This window comes from Hippocampus zosterae, chromosome 20 (genome assembly GCF_025434085.1).
Source record: "Hippocampus zosterae strain Florida chromosome 20, ASM2543408v3, whole genome shotgun sequence".
In the NCBI taxonomy this organism is placed as follows: Eukaryota; Metazoa; Chordata; class Actinopteri; order Syngnathiformes; family Syngnathidae; genus Hippocampus; species Hippocampus zosterae.
Window position 1 is genome coordinate 10153614 of NC_067470.1, and position 17713 is coordinate 10171326.

A 17713-nucleotide genomic window follows, 5' to 3' on the forward strand; every position below is an offset into this window, starting at 1 on the left:
GAAGCTAGAGCTTTGCCTCACCAGAAGGTCAAAGTGCACCCGGAAGCCGACTGCTGGAACCACGGTCCTCTGAGGACCGCCCGTGGATAAAGACTGCTGCTGTTCTTCAGTATGAACATAAAGTGACCTGTAACGGAGCAACAATTCATCTTACAAAGAGACCCCTGAATATCATTAATTTGGTGTTCCTCAAGACTCTGTTCCGAGACCTGACCTATTTGACTTCAAAATGGCGCCGCGGGAGTGGCTGCCTTTCCAGCAGCTCCTATATTTTGTTGTTCTACTTCTTTCTTTCATAACTTTGTTGCTGTGAATTGGGAATTTCTCCATTGTGAGACTAATAAAGGTTTTCTTATCTTATCTTATTTCCTGTACAATAAGTGGCACAATATGTTCCAAAGTTACTAAGAACTTACCATCTGTATCACATGGAATCTGAACAAAACTGAATACAGTAGTATACCAGTGCAAACCACATTTCATGATATGCAAGCAGATGCTACCCTTAGGAAATGTGTCATGTCAGTAAGACTGCCACTCAACAAGCTCATGGGACCAAAATGCATATCAGAAAACAGAGCAGACAGGGACGAAAACAACATATGGCGGACTATTGAGTTCTCAGGGATATGCTCGTACCCTCTGTGCTGTTACTGGAGTGGTCCGGAGGGGGTGGCCGACCATAATACTCTGGCGGTACATCCGAGGACGAGCCCCTGACCCAGTCGAAACCATCACCAAGAGTGAGTTCGTACCAGCCACAGGAGCCGCCCTCAAAGTCGCACTCGGAGGCTGGAAAAAGGCATAAAGGATACTTTCATGATGCAAGGCAACTATAATAATAATAAAAATTTACCAATCTGAGAAATATTGATCAAAAACCGAATAATAATACCGAATGTTTATTTTTTTTAAATTCCAAGTTTGTTGAATTTTATAGTTTTTTTAATTTCATCAGTTTGAATCTGGGCGGCACAGTGACGACTGGTTAGCCAATTCGCCTCGCAGTGCAGAGGAGCAGCGTTTGATTCCGGCTCTGGCCTTCCTGTGTGAAGTTTTACCCGTGCCTGGGTGGGCTTTCTCCGGATACTTGGATTCACTCCAACAGTTCAAAAACATGCCTCGGAACACTCTATACCACAGGTGTCAAAGTCAAGGTCCGGGGGCCAGATCCGGCCCTCACGTCATTTCATGTGGCCCGCGGGAGCAAATCATGTGTGTCAACAATCATGATTCTTGCTGAAATCTGTTCCAAAATGTCGAAATATCATGGGTAATAAATAACGTTGAGATTTTGCACCGGCCCCCCGAGGGAAGCCGTAACTCCGAAGTGGCCCACGACAAAATCTGTTTAACACCCTTGCTCTAAATCCTCCCTAGGTGTGATTGTGAGCACAAATGGTTGTTCATCAATGTGTGCCCTGCAATTGGCTGGCAACCAGTTCAGTACGCATGAGGTTGGCAGAGGTGGACTGATTAATTCCAGCTGTGGACCTGTCTCTCATTATTCACTCATCATGATCACATCATGCACCAGTAATGGTAGCTTGTGACCTGATAACATTAGAAGCTGTCTACTGTAGTAACTGCTGTCCCTGAAAGGGATAAGGACTTTCATTCCGACCATTCAGGGTTGGAGAGTTCGCCTTGCTCAAGCCTTCGTTCAAGTTGCAGTTTTCTAGTCGTTCCATATTTTGCTCTGTATAAGTATTAGTAGTGTTCTCAGTTTGTAAATTTACTCTTGGTTTGAATCTCACGGGTTTTGGTCCTGTTGTCCTTTTCAGACAAACTAATTAAAAAACGAATAAACTTAATTCTGTTTGTAATTTCCATGCCTTATGCAAGCGCTTTTAGTTCTTCTCGTTTCATCCTGGCTTTGACCAGTGTCATTATTTGTACTTGAGTTTTGTTGATAAACCTTTTTTTGGACCATAATCGTTTGTGGGGTCCACTCTTAAATGGATAATTCTGGAACACATTTATTTCATCACATACTGCATAATGCCTTTTGCAATTAATTACAAGTGTTACATTTATTAAACTTGTAATAATTAATTCATTTAATTTTCTTTTATTGTGATTTTATATTTATTTTCAATATTAATGTCATAAGTGTTTTATTATTTGTACAGCTTTTTCCTTTTTTATTTTTCCTATATTTAAAAGTTATATACGGTATTTTTCCAATTTTAAGATACATATATACATCTTAAAAGTATTTCTAACAGGAAAGTTTGTTTGGATTTTGAAGAAAAAGACGTGAGTTGAATTCTTGAGCATTCAAACAAATCTTGAAGTAACACTTTTACTGTTCATAATTCTTGTTCCAAGTACCTGTATATAAATTTAACCAAAATGCTTACGGCAGTCGTTTTCATCGTCGCCGTGGGGACAATGGCGGGTGAAGTCGCACACTTTGTCCCTCTCTATGCACGGCCCACTGCCTCCACAAGCAAACCAGGACGGAGGGCAACCACTGGTAGGTGGGGGCACGCTAGGAACGAAAACTTTAAAAAGCAACAAGTTAAAACGTTTTTGAAGTGTGACTATTAAAAAATGTTCTTAAAAATGTCAGTACATGGCACACAGTGGGGGCGAAAGGAAATGTCATCAATGGCCAGCACCTCTGATGCATCACTGTCGGCCGTGAGAGTCCCTTGAATTACCACCTGGTGGACGCAGACGCGCACGCACACACAGACACACACACTGCATTTTTGTTTTTCAATTCAACATATCGATTCAATGTTATGCTTTTCCCTGCTAAAGCTGTTGCCCCCACGACCCGGCCCCGGATAAGCGGTAGATGATGGATGGATGGATTCAATGTTAATTTTTGATTTGATTTGAATGTACAGTATTTGTTTCCATGATACAAAATTAAAACCTGTTCATATTTATTTTTGCTTCATCCCCTGAGGTCTGATGGGGGTGAGATCACACACGCGGTGACAAAGTCCACGGAGAGGCTTTATCTGTGACTTTGGATCTTTATGATCTGCCATATATGGTGTGTGTCCCCAGGGGGAGGAGGAACTGTAAGTAGCTTCGAGTGAAACATTTTTTTTTGCTAATCATTTTAATTGTATTTTTCTTCTTTTTTTTCTTCAAAATGGGTCATCTTACCTTAATTTTTTCCTCAATGATTAAAAAAAACCAACACATTTTACTTTATTGAACCTTTTCATGCACCCCGTAACCTGATAACATAATAAATTGTCCAGTGTAGTAACCGCTGTCCATGAAAGGGTTCAAATATGTTAAATAAGATCCAACAAATCATCAAAATATCAATTTTTGAGCTTTGTATTTTTTGGCCAATACAAGAGGGTCTTATAATTTTAGAACAAAAACAACCAAATTAAACAAAATTACCTCTCGATATTTTACAAAACTGGGCAAAACAGACACATAAAAAAACAATAATAGAAGAATAAGAATAATGTAAAACTTGTACGCACCTGAAAATTGCTGTTGCTGGAAAAGCGGACAACAGCCCGCTGCCACACTTGCGCTTGATTGAACTGTTCCCAAAGCACAGTGCTGTTAAACAGTGGACCGCTCTCCATCAGAACCTGAAGAACTCCATGTTGGGCTGAGACGTAATAGTAGAAGCTCATCTAATAAGGACAGATATAATGAGTGATAAAAATGTACACACACAGATTAGTCGGATCACTGGCAAACAATATTTGGAGTTTATAAGGTTGACCCAAGTGTTCACACTGTCTCATTATTGGAGTCATGGCTGTGTCCAGAAATAACCAGTCACATTCAAACTCCTGTTAGATGGGAGTCAGCACACAGCTGTTATTATATAAAGTTAACCCGAATTAAAGTTCTGGTGTTCTTGTATGATTTTCTTCATATTTTTTTTTCTTTTGGGAATAAGCTATATTATTTCAGTTGTTTGTTTTTTTACTTCGCCTCTTAAAAAGAGTCAAATTGAGTTGTACATATTATAGGTCACAATAATAGTGGAAAAAAATAGGTCTTTTTTTGTATCACAAAAACTCAGCATTTGTACAAGGTTCTATAGACTGTTAATATCCGATGTACATGAACTGTAGTGCTGCCGCCGATTGTGAAAATGTTTTGTTTTAATGGGTACTCACTTATTACTCGATTGTGGGTTCTGAAAATGTGTTACCTGGCAGGTGTCAGCAGGTCCAAACAGAGGACTTATTAGTTGTGCTGTGGTAGCGTTTCCTCTTTGAGGCACAAGGGACAGGAAATGTGCTGAAGAATTGAACATACGTCTGAGTGAATCACACACATTCACTTTATTTAGACTTTTAAAAACAAGTTCTCAAACCTGATTGCTTGCCGGTGTGATCGTGTTGGATGGGCCCAACCGCCATCATTCTGTTCCATTGAGCTAATGCTTGTGATGGCTGGATCAGGTGACAGAAGCTTTCGTCAAATTGACATCTGCTATAGTTGGAACCTGCAGAGAAAAAAAACAAAAACAAAAATGAAACACCCCAATACTAACTAGGGTGTTCCATGTCTTTTAGACCTTTCCTAGCTGATGCCATGTTGGTGAGCGTGGGATGCATTTTAATTTATGTTACCAAATATGGTTCCTTTGTTCTGTTTTAACCGATGACAAACATGAGTACGATAAAAACACATGCATTATCTTCAGTAGTGTGTGTTGTATCGACATACAGTGTCGCTCGTCGCCACCATCGCCGCAATCGTCAGTGAAGTCGCACACGCAATCCTCAGGGAAATGAGCACCATTAGCGCAGGTCAAGTGCAAACTGAAACCAACGTCAGTCGAGAACGCCAAAGTCAAGGACGCCAGTAGCATTTGTCGAAATTCCCACAGCATAACGGATTCCTACAAATGTTCTCTACATTACTTTTTATACCGGAGAGACTCTCGGTGTGACTTTGTGCTCCAGCATGTCGTAAACAGTCATAAATGGCTTTTATGGCGCTTACTCAATATGCCTGCTTGGTTGATTTGAGGCACTTCATTGAACCGATGCAAAGTGAGATCAAGGCTAACTGGCTAGCTTGAATTGAGGATAAGAGATTTTCTGAACATTCTCTTCAGAATGTTGCTCATTTACTAAATAAATGATCAAATGAATAAATAAATAAATAAAACCCACCTAAATAAATTGTATATTAATGTACATATACTTGAATATGCACCAAACTGGCTGTAGTTCATATAAAATGTCCACATAAAAGTAATATTTTTCAAGAAAGTGTTTAGCAATTACTTAAGGGGGAAAAACATAATTGAATCTTAGAAAAAAATGAAGAGGAAAAAGTTGTAAAGCTCATAAACGTATAGCTTGAGACTCTGTTGCCATCTAGCGGTCAAATTATCGTCGTGATGCTAACGTAATAGACCACTCTTGACAATAACTTCTTTTATGACTGACCAATTACACTTTTAATACGTGCCATAAGATAAGAGAATGTCACCCAACCAGTTTCTTACGACTGTAACACTACACTTGTAGGCTGTACCAGTACATCATTTTTACAACATAGTACAAGCCCATACTAGGATGCCTCTCAGAAGGTTTCATCAACTTGTGATACTTTCCACTTAGTTCTCACATTGCTGACGGGTTGTGTAGTGTAGCAGGATGCATATACACTTTTCACCTCTTGCCTCTGACCTAATAGCACTAAATAAAAACGTCTCTGAGGTGGCTGCCGGTCGAAGAATAGCCTAGCGAATGCTGGGTGGGGGTGACAACGTTTGATCATCATTAAGATGTACTGTATTTGATGCACACCCACTTGGCAAAGTTGAGACACTTCCAGCTACTGAAATGGGGGCGGAGGGTGGGGGGCTGGAACGTTCTTTATGAAAACTTCTTTTAAAATAGTGTCCCCCAATTAGAACAACAATGGTTAATTCAAATATTTACAAAAATAAATTGTATCAAGGGTTGAATAAATACAAAACACGACGAGAAACGGGTTCTGTGTTTGACGGATGAATTTATGACTGTACGTCTGTTTCATGCGTCTACGTCACAAGAATGCGACAGTGTAAAAGTGTAAACAGATGCTGTAGCTTCCTCAATCGGTCGCTAACATGGACCAAAGAACGGCATCCTAGGTGTACATGTTAACGTAGTGTACTTAAAATCTTTTTTAAAAAATTATTATTTTTTTAAGAGTCTAATGTCTTACCAAAGATGGCGCTTTCCTTGTTGAGCCTGTGCGCGAAGGAGGTGGTGAGCGACCACAGCTCGTCCCCCCACTGGCTGCGCTGGGTGCCCCGAGAGCTGTACGGCCCGCTACTGGAGGCCTCGTTCGCCGGATGCAGACCGCTAGCCGTCGGGGAGCTGGTGCAAAGGTGGCCCGAGCGTCGGCTGCGCATCGGCGGCCGCAGGAAGCAAGGGCAGCGGCCCCCGAGTCGGCTGTGCGTGCAGGCTCTGTTGCTCGCCGTCGTTCGGGGACTCTCCGATCAGAGGTTGGTTATCGATGAGGGATTGTTATTAGCATGCTGCACATTCACCGATCGTTTTATAAGGTGCGTCTTTACAATCTGGAAATCAGAGAGAAGATTTATTTGTTTAACGATATTTGTTTAATTGTATTAAATTTGTGTATGAATATGTGTGTGTATTATTTATATACATGCATACGGTATATATACTGTATATACAGTATAATGTATATGAAAAACTCAAAATTTGTATTGAAGGAATAATTCATTTTATGCTTTTGCTTATGTTAACCACGCTTTATTGCTCTTTATTCAGTGTGTAAGAATAACAGACATGTTCTCTCAGTTCTTCATCTCAGGGAGTAACGCACATAACGGCAGTTCTTTATCTCAGTGAAAAACACCAAGGGAGCGACATAACGGCCGTCCGTGCGGGCCACTGCTGCGCGGGCAGTGGCGGGAAAACACCAAGAAGACCAGAATACGTGGAAACACCAAGAAGACCAGAATACGTGGAAACACCAAGAAGACCGGGCTCCAGAATGCGTGGACCAATCCGCGTTAGTCTAGGCTCATGAATAAACAATGATCTGTTGTAATATATTCTGTCTGTCCACCTGAGGGTGAAGAGTCTGTCCAGTGGCGGTGCAGCTTGTCTAGACTGTTTGTTAGGGAACCTCAGGAACAGACGTCTGTATTAGATGACCTGTTAGGGAAATAAATCTGCGTGACTCCAAGCTACTGAATCCTGGTCATCACTCTACTGGTATGTGTTATTAGAATGGTAGTGTAGCATCGTTGGAATTGGCTTCCTCCTCCAGGTCTTGAACACGCTAGAGAAAATGGTCCGGTGGAATAAAAGGACCAGTTTCTACAAATGGTGACCCCGAGACGTGCTTGAAGGGGGGAGTGGAGACCAACGCGGACGACGGCGAAAGGTCCGATCCGGTAAACTTGATCGCGGTAGACATACCAGTGTCTTTTTTCCACGACCATTCAACCTTCACCCCACGGCCGGCCACATAGAATAAGGTAAGACGACTTTACTCTATTTTAATAAAAAGAGTCTCAAAGTACGTCTTAATTGGAAATTGCCCAAATTTTAGCTACAACACGGGGAAAAGTGCGAATGGTAAAATCTATATTGATGGTGGAAAATTGAAGGGACACGTACAAATTAAGGACACGTACAAATTATTAAAATATCGTGACTGTGGTATTGAAATAATTGGAAAAATAAAAAACAAGCTGCTCGAAACCGCACTGTGGAAAGTAAGAGAAGTGAATTGAGATAATGGTCGGCGCGCTGGGTTCTACCCTTTAAAAGCCGAAAGGTGCGTAGGCGCGACCGCCCGTAGTTATTGGGCCAGTTTCTAAAAATAAAACGTTGGAATAGGCGTTGACGACTTCGGGCATCGTCTAAAGTATCCCGGTTGGAGTCCGTGAGGAAGGGATCCTCTAAATGCTAGTCAATTTAGAATAATATAGGCCAATACCACGTCACCTATTCGGAAAAATTACAAAATTAATTAGGTCATAAAACTGTGTGAGTTGAAAATGAGAAAGTACGCGAAACTGCGAGAGCGCGCCGAACCTGTTAAACAGGCGGCTGTCGCCAAATGGACTGAGATGAACAGAATTTTCACCCAGACCAAAGAAGGTGTTAAGGAATTATTTCGCTAGAAGTAGTAGTAGAACATTGTTGATGAATTTCATCTTGCTATGAGAACTATTGACACTAGTCTCTGTCCTGAACATTTGCTTGTACTTAAAACAAAGAGTGTAGGGTGAAGTTGGGGCCCTAAGTGTATGCAGGAAAGTGGTGAAGATTGCACGACTGTCTCTGTCCTATGTGTTGTGTTGTTATTTTTGTTATTTTTTGACTTCAAAATGGCGCCGCGAGAGTGGCTGCCTTTCCAGCAGCTCCTATTTTTTTGTTGTTCTACTTCTTCCTTTCATAACTTTGCTGCTGTGAATCTGGAATTTCTCCATTGTGAGACTAATAAAGGTTTTCTTCTTCTTCTTCTTCCTAATTCCCCTTGGTTGATTAACAGCCACCTGGCTATCTTCTTTCCGCCTCCCACATCGTAAAAGTCCCTGAAGGCTGTCACGTGCCTTCAAGGAGTAAACCTAGTCTCAAGGTTTGTGAACCAGCAGATATGGTCTGCACTTTGTCAAAATGCCAACATTGAACTTTGCTTGACTTTCTTTGTTTCAGATTTTTACATAAGGGGAAGGACTACCCGCCCCTAATTAACATAATTAACATACTATGCCTATATGTACGTGTGACTGTAGTTGCTCAGGGCTCCCTGATGAAATCTGAGACTCACAAGAGCCCGAATCGATTCGTGTTGCGTTGTGATAAACTGAAGAAAAGACTACGTGGTGTTGGGTCTTCTTCCACCTTATAGAGAGATAAAAGAATCTGTAACCAAGGAAGGGCCAAGAGCAAATTGACAGCTCCCATTCCTCAACAAATGGCGTCACGAACAGGATCTCTCTGGAAAAAGACGGACACCGGTTTCAGGACCTTCAGACTCAGGCAGTAACCAAGGAGCGCTCCACTAATACCAGGTAAGACACACCTGTTCCTGTTATTACGGGCAAAGTGTCAAGATTCGGCTTATGTCCAATAAGGACCGATCAAATCAAACTGCTCTGATCCTGAATGTGTTGAACCAAGTATAGTGGTTGGGTCTTGTAGGTGGCAAATAACAAATTGATAATGAGTTGTATGAAATATGTGACAATGGAAAAATGAAGTACTGTACAGGAAAAAGGAATTAAAGTATAGGTGTGAGGTATATTCAAAACAATATACCGTCCAAACTTTGCCACTGAGTAGTAGATAACTGAATTGGCACAGTTATTGAGTCACCAAGTAGGCGGTTTAAATTAGGTAGAACCGCTGAGTTGTAGGTATGGCTAGTAGCTGACGAGCAAAGACCATACTGAGTTCGTAGGCAATTAAAAAATTAGTGGTTAATTGCTGAGGCAGGTCCAGGTAACTTTTATTATTCTGGATGCTGTTAAATTGTAGGACTGACGACTGGAGATCGCGGTCTGAGTAAACAGCTGTATATTTAGGGAAAGTTAGGGACAGCTCCATGTTACAATTGGAGAATTACGTGACGTCACACAGTCCATAAGGGAGTATATTGGACGGTGAGTATGATAAAAACATGGTGAACTGTAAGATGGACGGAACGCCTGAAGGCAAGAAAACAGTTGAAATACCGTCTGGTGGTAAGTAGGAAAGAAAGGAAGACGAATGCATTGCGCAGAGAGAGAAAAGGGCGAATGCACTGCGCAGAGGGGTAAGTAAAGCGAGAAAACAAGGTCTTAAGAATAAATTGTAAGAATAAGACAATAGTTTGAAATATAAAAAGAAAAAACTAAGTGTATTCAATTTGAGCTATAATAACAATATAATAATAATAATACATTTTATTTGTGGGGGTCTTTCTATGAACTCAAGGACACCTTACAACAAGCAGTTAAAATCACGAATACAATGTTAAGATCAACATCAAATAAAATAAGAAAAAAAATACAACAACAGAAAGAATAATGGCTTTATGGTCCGAGTGAATAGGCTTGTCCAAACAGATGTGTTTTGGGGCGGAATTTAAAATGTGTTAATGAGTCTGTATTACGAAGGTCAGCGGGGAGTGTGTTCCAGAGCTGGGGAGGAGATCGACTGAAGGCTCTGTTTCCCATGGTGACGAGACGAGCAGGGGGGGCAGAGAGAAGGAGAGAGGAGTAGGAACGAAAAGAGCGGACAAGTGTAGGAATGTGGATGAGGTCCGATAGGTATGGAGGGGCTAGTTTATGGATGGCTTTGAATGTGAGGAGTGAGAAAAGAGCGGAGCCGGTGGATGTTTCTAAGATGATAATATGATGTGGTTGATATGCGAGGGGAAAAGAGAGGGTCAAGTTGACAAGTAGAGGTTCTTCTATATATTGCATTTCATGGGCAGTTTGACCACTGCCTTCGACATAGGAAAAAGAAAAAATATATAACCAAAGTAACTCAGACAAAGTTATGATAAACAAGGCAGCGAGGATGCCTCCTTCACCGCATGAGGTGACGAGCGCTAAAATTATGACCTCACTACAAGCGCCGAGTGGTCACTTATACATGGACAGGGCAGAAGAGGTTGGAGCGGATGGTCAATCTGCAGGCAGAGAGACCTGAGCTCACCACACACACGAAAATGTGTCTATATTCACCACAATCGCAGACACTGTTGTGAGGGTTAAAGATATTGAGTGAATTAAAAAAAAAATTTATAAACGTCTTAACAGAGGGGCACTTTAATCATTGTGTAGGCTCCACAGGCAGGTTTGTAAGCACAAACCTACAGGAAGGGGGATAACACATACTAGCCATTTTACTGGCACCCACCTGAATCCCTTGTGTGCCAAGCTTCCCCCTGATCTGCCCAGGCTGGTTCATAAACAATTGGTAAAAGTAGAAAAATGTAGGCAAATTAAACAGGATAATGAAAGCATGAGTGTTTGGGATGCGACCACTTTTGTAACTAAGGAGACTGAATTGACGAGGCAAATATTGCTGGATATGCCTAAAATTGACTATGACATACAGTTGTGGGCAACAGACTGGCTTAAGAGTACCGGTAAGTATTTACCCAAAGAGATTATGGACCTATGAGAGGGAATAGTCTCTTGCAAATTGACTAGGTTGAATGATAGAAAATCAGACGCGCTGAGTTCCATTTATCCAACAACTCTGGGTCCTTCACAACAATTGGCGTTTGAATTGCTATCTGAGGTACACCCAATGACGTATTTGGTTAATTGTATGGATGCTTGGGTGACTGTCACAGGACAGGACCCCAATAGTCATCCATTGAATCAAGCTTTGTTCAGGCAAGCAGTGCTGGGGGGTTGTCCGTCTGATGTGCAGAAAATGATGACTAACTCTCCCACTCTCTCCCCACTTCAGATGACGTGAATTGGCGAACTCATTTCCTATATTATGTGCAACAATCTCGAATGAGAGCCGAGGAAGAGACTGAGAAAACATCCAAGCTACAGAACAACTTTTTGAATTCACAAATACAAGAGGCTAAGAGAGCCTCCAGTAATGCATGCAAAAAAGAGAAACTTGGGAGATCTAATCAAATGTCAATCAGTGTCTCTCAACAGGCTCCACCACGGCTGATCACACCCACACCGCAGCTCCAAGCCACACCTCAACATTACGGCCTGCCCACAAGGCAGGGCCGAGACGCATGGCTGGGGGGAGGTCTGAGACGGGAAGGTGGGCGTGGACGAGGAAGTCACGGGAGCCAAGCTGGCTGTTTCATTTGTGGTGATGTGAATCATTGGACAAGGAAATGCCCGCACCGCCGGCACCCACCTGTTCATCAATCAGGCTATGATCAACAAGCTCTGACTCCTCCTCCGCAAAACCAACAACAATGACAGGATACGGCACCCCCAAATGGACAATACCCATCTGCTCCATGGGTACCCGAATCCCCAACGATAGGGATCACTGCTGGCCTCACTGAAAGACTGTCATGAACTTGAACATGCTGGACTACGCTTGCTCCCAATGCAGGCTGATACAGGACTGACTATTGCTAAAGTCAGCCGATGACCCACCACTGAACTCTGTCTTCCAACAGTATCGGCTTTGGTCTCCTTAGACTTCCTCCATATGACCTTACCATCCGCTGATCGGTCCTTCCCAATGCACAATGCTTTTGACAAACTAGAGATTGAAATTTATCGCATGGCCTGGTTGGGTGAAACACAAGGCAATTTATTTAATGTTCCATCCTCCTCAATTATTGTAGGTCCTGAAGGGTGTGGCAGCCAGAGTGGACCTGTCAGAGGATCTCATCTCATTGACTGGTATCTAGGCCTGACATGGCCGCGCCGCTCATACTTTTTTGCCGTCTACTCAAATATCCAAAAATTCTCATTCGTACACCTTTTTTGTAATCGATTTAGCTAAGGTTTTTTTCCATATACCACTTTCAGAATCGTATAGGGAATTTTCTCATTCTCTCACCTTGGAGTTAAATTTTACTACACTCGGTTGCCCCACGTATTCGATTTTGTCTTCTGGAATTTTTATTCAAGTGCTTAAACACCTAATCTACTCTTTCCGACCTACGGATGGATTTGCTGTTTGGATGCCATGTGTTGGCTCCTTTGACGTTTGGCTTTTTGCAGTCTCAAACTATCGCGCGGAAAAATTACAATGCGAATTGTCTTTATATTTTTGGGGAGACTGAACACATCAGAAGGTACAGCGATGCCGGTTTCTTGTGTGCAGCCTGGTCTAGCTGATTTACTTAGATGTTTCTGAAAAAGAAGGTTCTGTTTCTGTTGTTCTTTTTCAGAAAAGAGAGGGGAACGTGAATGGCAGGAATGTGAACAACAGGGAAGTAAAAGACTAATTTTGACGAATTTTGACATACGTCAGCATGCAATTGGACCCAATTGAACAAAAACATTCAGCATGCATCAGATATGCGGCAGCATGAGGCAAATGTTTACAATAAAAAATTTAAAAAACTGCCACAGGAACATCGATTCAACATAGTGAAGAAAAAACAAATAAACAAAAACTTAGAGAGGCTCTGCTAAAACCAAAAGAAGTAGTTATTAAATGTAGGACACACGATTGGCTGGCAACCGATTCAGGGTGTCCCCCGCCTACTGCCCGGAGACAGCTGGGATAGGCTCCAGCACCCCCCCGCGACCCTAGTGAGGATCAAGCGGTACGGAAGATGAATGAATGAATGAACATAGAAGGACTTTTCCCACGTAAAAGTAGGGAATGACAAAGCAGACTAGATGACTAAAGAGACAGTAGAAGACGACTTGATCTTTAGTGATGGAAATGGATGTGAATAGTGGGGCCTCGGCTCACCTGGTTGAAGGGGGTGACCCAGACCTACTCCCACCCGAATTGAGGGCCAGATTGCTGGCGGTGGGATGGTCAGGCCCGCAAGAAGGATGCGACGGACGATGTGGTGATCATTACTCATGAAGTTGATTATTTTTGCTGTACTGTGCTCTATCTTGCAGGTACCATGGTAACAATTTTCTAAGTTCTTTCCCCAGGATAACTGTGGTAATGATCTCTTCACAGAGATCAGAAGGGGGAATGAAGGAATAATTCATTTTATGCTTTTGCTTATGTTAACCACGCTTTATTGCTCTTTATTCAGTGTGTAAGAATAACAGACATGTTCTCTCAGTTCTTCATCTCAGGGAGTAACGCACATAACGGCAGTTCTTTATCTCAGTGAAAAACACCAAGGGAGCGACATAACGGCCGTCCGTGCGGGCCACTGCTGCGCGGGCAGTGGCGGGAAAACACCAAGAAGACCAGAATACGTGGAAACACCAAGAAGACCAGAATACGTGGAAACACCAAGAAGACCGGGCTCCAGAATGCGTGGACCAATCCGCGTTAGTCTAGGCTCATGAATAAACAATGATCTGTTGTAATATATTCTGTCTGTCCACCTGAGGGTGAAGAGTCTGTCCAGTGGCGGTGCAGCTTGTCTAGACTGTTTGTTAGGGAACCTCAGGAACAGACGTCTGTATTAGATGACCTGTTAGGGAAATAAATCTGCGTGACTCCAAGCTACTGAATCCTGGTCATCACTCTACTGGTATGTGTTATTAGAATGGTAGTGTAGCATCGTTGGAATTGGCTTCCTCCTCCAGGTCTTGAACACGCTAGAGAAAATGGTCCGGTGGAATAAAAGGACCAGTTTCTACAGTATTTAATATTTCAAAAGAGATTAAGTAAAAATTGAAACAAAATTGTGTTGTTGGAGTTATTATGAATTATTAAATAAGATTTCCAAAAGCCATCTTGAAACTTCATTTAATTTCTAACAAAGGCACAGGTTTGATGTCATCCGGCATGGGCGTGATAGAGGGTGGGACAGCAAATTTGCTCTTTCCTTTTAGATTTTCACATTGTATGGACAGGAATGTGTAAAGTGAGAATGTGCATAAGAGTTTATATGTTTTGTAAGCTACATTTGACCCCCCCCCCCCACCCCCTCCACTTGTAACTAGATCTGCGCTGCAAGTCCTGGACCTCTGCGGGTTGCAAGGAGACGAGGGTCCGACGGTGGACTCGATGGGGGGCTGGTCCCTAACCATAGCGCTGTGCACCATGGTGGTGCAGGCGCGAGCCGGAGAACGAAAGAGGGTCTGCACTCTGGAGCGAGACAATGATGTGAAACGAGAGAGAGGCCAGCGCAAGAGAGTCAAGGAGGCAACTGGTGACAAGAGCGACCGCAAGGAGGGGTCCGCGGGAGTCTTGGAGGAAGCAGATTTGATGAAGGGGATGAAGAGGAGGATAGAAACAGGGAGGAGGCGGGAGAGCTCGGGGATGGAAGGAGACGGGAAGGAAATTTGTGCGCCCTTGCAGGTGAGGGCCGACATTTTTGTCAACGCCCGCTCTTGGGAGCGCGTGTGCGCGGCCCTGAGTGCGACGGGACCCCTGGAACTGCAGTGCCGGTACCTGCACGTGGAGGAGGTCTCCGTGTCCAGCATTGGGACTCTGCTGGACCTCCTGCAACCTCGGGGCCTGCTGGGGGTGGACGTGCGCTACAGCAACCTTGGCGTGGCGGGCCTGGCTCAGCTGCTGCCTCGGCTCGCCGCCTTCCCCGACTTGAGCTCTCTCTGCCTGCACTACTGCAACTTGGACCTTCGCCGGGACCAGCCGGGGCAGGAGGAGGCGCTCCGAGACCTCTCCCAAGGTCTGGCACAGCTGCCCGGACTGCGACGTCTCAGCCTCACAGCACTACGTTTGCCAGGACAACTTTGTGTGCTACTCAGGTATGAAAATATTAAGTTCAAGATATGCTGAATGTCTTTTGTGATTGAGTCATCCATTCTGGCGGACATTTGACTTGGATGGGCTTTTCTACCTCGGGTACTCAAAGGGCTGTTACCTACTGGTGACGCAGCACCCAGAGCAACTGTGGAGGAGGACACACCCAAGGAGGACACGCCCAAACCTCCGGGTTGGGACACGCCCACTCTAACCCTCATCCATTATTTTTTGTTGTTGAGGCATCGCGTCCTTTTGAACGGAGGTCCTTATTTGAGGAATAGCATCTTGTCTGTTTTTTTTTTTTTTGATTGAAACGTTGCATCCATTAAGGACATAATGTCCTGTTAATTGTTATTGTTGCAGAGCATCTCAGGCATCTATGAGAAGAAATGTATTTCAAGATATTGAAAATCTGATGTATTTTGTTATTGAGGCATGCCATTCATTAGAGTAGAAGTAAATTGAAGAAATGCAGTGTTGTAATATTCTTCAATTTCCTGTCCCGTTACAGTTCCCTGTCTCAGCCCCTGGAGGTGCTGGAGCTGCCTTACTTGAGCCTGAGCGCGGCCGATCTGTCCTACCTGTCATGCAGCCATCATGCCTCCTCCCTGCAGCAGCTGGACTTGAGCGAGAACCGACTTGACACCCACACGCTCTCTTCCATGCGTCGCCTCCTGTCGCAAGCGTCGGGTAGCCTGCGCCACCTGTCGTTGAGCGGCTGCGGGCTCAGCGACGATCTGCTGGGCCCACTGCTGCCTTCCCTTGGCTGCTGCTCATCCCTGCGAAGCCTGGCCCTCGCCCTCAACCCGCTGTCCACAGCCGGACTGGTGAAGACGGTGAGGATGGTGTCCAGGGTGCCCTCTATGCGCCAGCTGCTCTATCCTAACCCATTGGAGGAATACCAGCCGGGACTTCCCGAGCTGCCGTCCAGCGCTCAGCTCCTGGACTGGCCCCTGGACGAGTCAAAGGACATCAACGCCACCAGCAGCCTCCTCAATAAAGTGCTGAAGGACTGCGGACGCTCGGACATTGTTCTCACTTGCGACCTGCTCAATTATGAGAAAGACTCAGCAGAGTGATGGACATGAATGCACTATTACTCTATTCAAAATTTTTATATTCAATATGAACAGAATGTAACTTTTGTCATATTTGTGTGCAATATATTAATGTATATCAGACATGCATTTGCAACTCATTTTGTGTCCCATGCACTAAACGGCTTGTCTGTCGACAGATTTTAGAGCTACCTTTTTTTTACTTGCATCAAAAACAAACAAAAAAAAACCTAATTAAAATTAATTCTTACAATTAACACCCTAACTACATTTGTAATTTTATTTATTTAAAAAAAAGCAAAATTTTAAAATGTTATGGAACAATGATATCATCTTTCATGGTGTAAACATACTGGGGGGGAGGGGGGATGATTTACATGATTCCACAGTTACATTTGGGCTGGAAGGAAGAAAAAGTATATCACAAAAATAGGTCACACAAAATTTTGGCCCCCCCGAGGCTTTGCAGGCACCATTGTACACCATCCACACACACTTTCCGGTCCACATACAGTAAACGTCCATTCTATTGTATCGAAATGACTCATGACCTTTTCACAGTCTATAATCACCTTTGGTGGAAAGTTGATCCAACAAAGCCACCCGATTACTCGATTATTCAATGGATCAGTTGAGAGGATAATCAATTCTAAAAAGACTAGGATAGCGACAGCCCTAATTTACATTAAATACTCATTTGAATACTCTTCAGTGTCCTGTCATTTGTTTTTACAGCGTGGATGTCAGGAAAGACAGTACTCTAATATTCTTATCTTTTGTTATTGAGGCACAAGTTGAGGACATGCAGGACTGTATTTTAACAACTTTCAATAACGTCTTTTTTTTTAGGCATGGCGTCTGTTACCGCAAACTCCCAATTTGAGGAAACGGTAATCTCATCTCTCTTGTTATTGAGGAACGGTGTCCATTAGCGAGCGGGTCCGTATTTGGGTTAAGCAAGCTAATAATGTCGCAAGCGGGAAGACGAGAGCCTGATCCAGTCTTCACAGGTGTCAAATACTGCAGATACTACCTCTCCTGAATGAAGTACGATATACATCGTCTAATGTATCACTATTATTATGCATGTCAACAGACCTCTGTAGTTACTACATCTACTGCATGTCCTCCATAGGGAAGGCAAGTGGACGCCACTTTTACAGGACTACTCTGCACTCCTTTTTAGCTGAGGTACTGTATAGGCCACAACAAGTACAACAAAACCTGTTTTCACCTTTTTCCCAACTCCCAACATACCTGAAAGGGTGGTGATGTTAGTCAATATTACTCCGCATACATTTTGAATTGACCTAACACTGTACCTGAATTATTGCTTCTGTGTGTATGTGTGTGTGTGTAAATGAACAAAGCGTTGCACAA

The 17713-nt window shown here is 43.3% G+C and overlaps 2 protein-coding genes and 1 long non-coding RNA gene across 5 annotated transcripts in view; 2 read left to right on the forward strand and 1 right to left on the reverse strand.

Moving 5' to 3' along the window:
- Nucleotides 1-6446, reverse strand: part of malrd1 (MAM and LDL receptor class A domain containing 1) — a 32500-nt gene extending 26054 nt beyond the window's left edge. For 2 of the 3 annotated variants that reach the window (XM_052054078.1, XM_052054077.1), the window contains exons 1-8: nt 4672-5069; nt 4316-4447; nt 4151-4239; nt 3462-3620; nt 2579-2669; nt 2364-2507; nt 640-792; nt 22-127 (exon numbers count right to left, since the gene is read on the reverse strand). In XM_052054078.1, coding sequence (XP_051910038.1) covers nt 22-127; nt 640-792; nt 2364-2507; nt 2579-2669; nt 3462-3620; nt 4151-4239; nt 4316-4447; nt 4672-4837 — 1040 coding nt within the window. In that variant the 5' untranslated portion in view covers nt 4838-5069. Of the gene's footprint in view, nt 1-21; nt 128-639; nt 793-2363; nt 2508-2578; nt 2670-3461; nt 3621-4150; nt 4240-4315; nt 4448-4671; nt 5070-6168 lie in introns of those variants that run through there. The other variant, XM_052054076.1, reaches the window with a different exon arrangement.
- A 240-nt stretch (nt 6447-6686) lies between these two features.
- On the forward strand, nt 6687-9989 carry LOC127593004 (uncharacterized). The gene is made up of 2 exons (XR_007960290.1): nt 6687-7459; nt 8842-9989. It is a non-coding gene; the product is annotated as an uncharacterized LOC127593004 (long non-coding RNA).
- Nucleotides 9990-15283: 5294 nt separating this feature from the next.
- On the forward strand, nt 15284-17040 carry si:ch73-174h16.4 (melanoma antigen preferentially expressed in tumors). The gene has a single exon (XM_052054141.1). The coding sequence runs from the start codon at nt 15938-15940 to the stop codon at nt 16352-16354; it is 417 nt and encodes a 138-aa protein (XP_051910101.1). The 5' UTR covers nt 15284-15937; the 3' UTR covers nt 16355-17040.
- Nucleotides 17041-17713: the final 673 nt, after the last annotated feature.

Bases quoted from the DNA above. Each gene is read 5' to 3' on its own strand.
- si:ch73-174h16.4 (XM_052054141.1), top strand. From the start codon at position 15,938: ATGCGTCGCCTCCTGTCGCAAGCGTCGGGTAGCCTGCGCCACCTGTCG.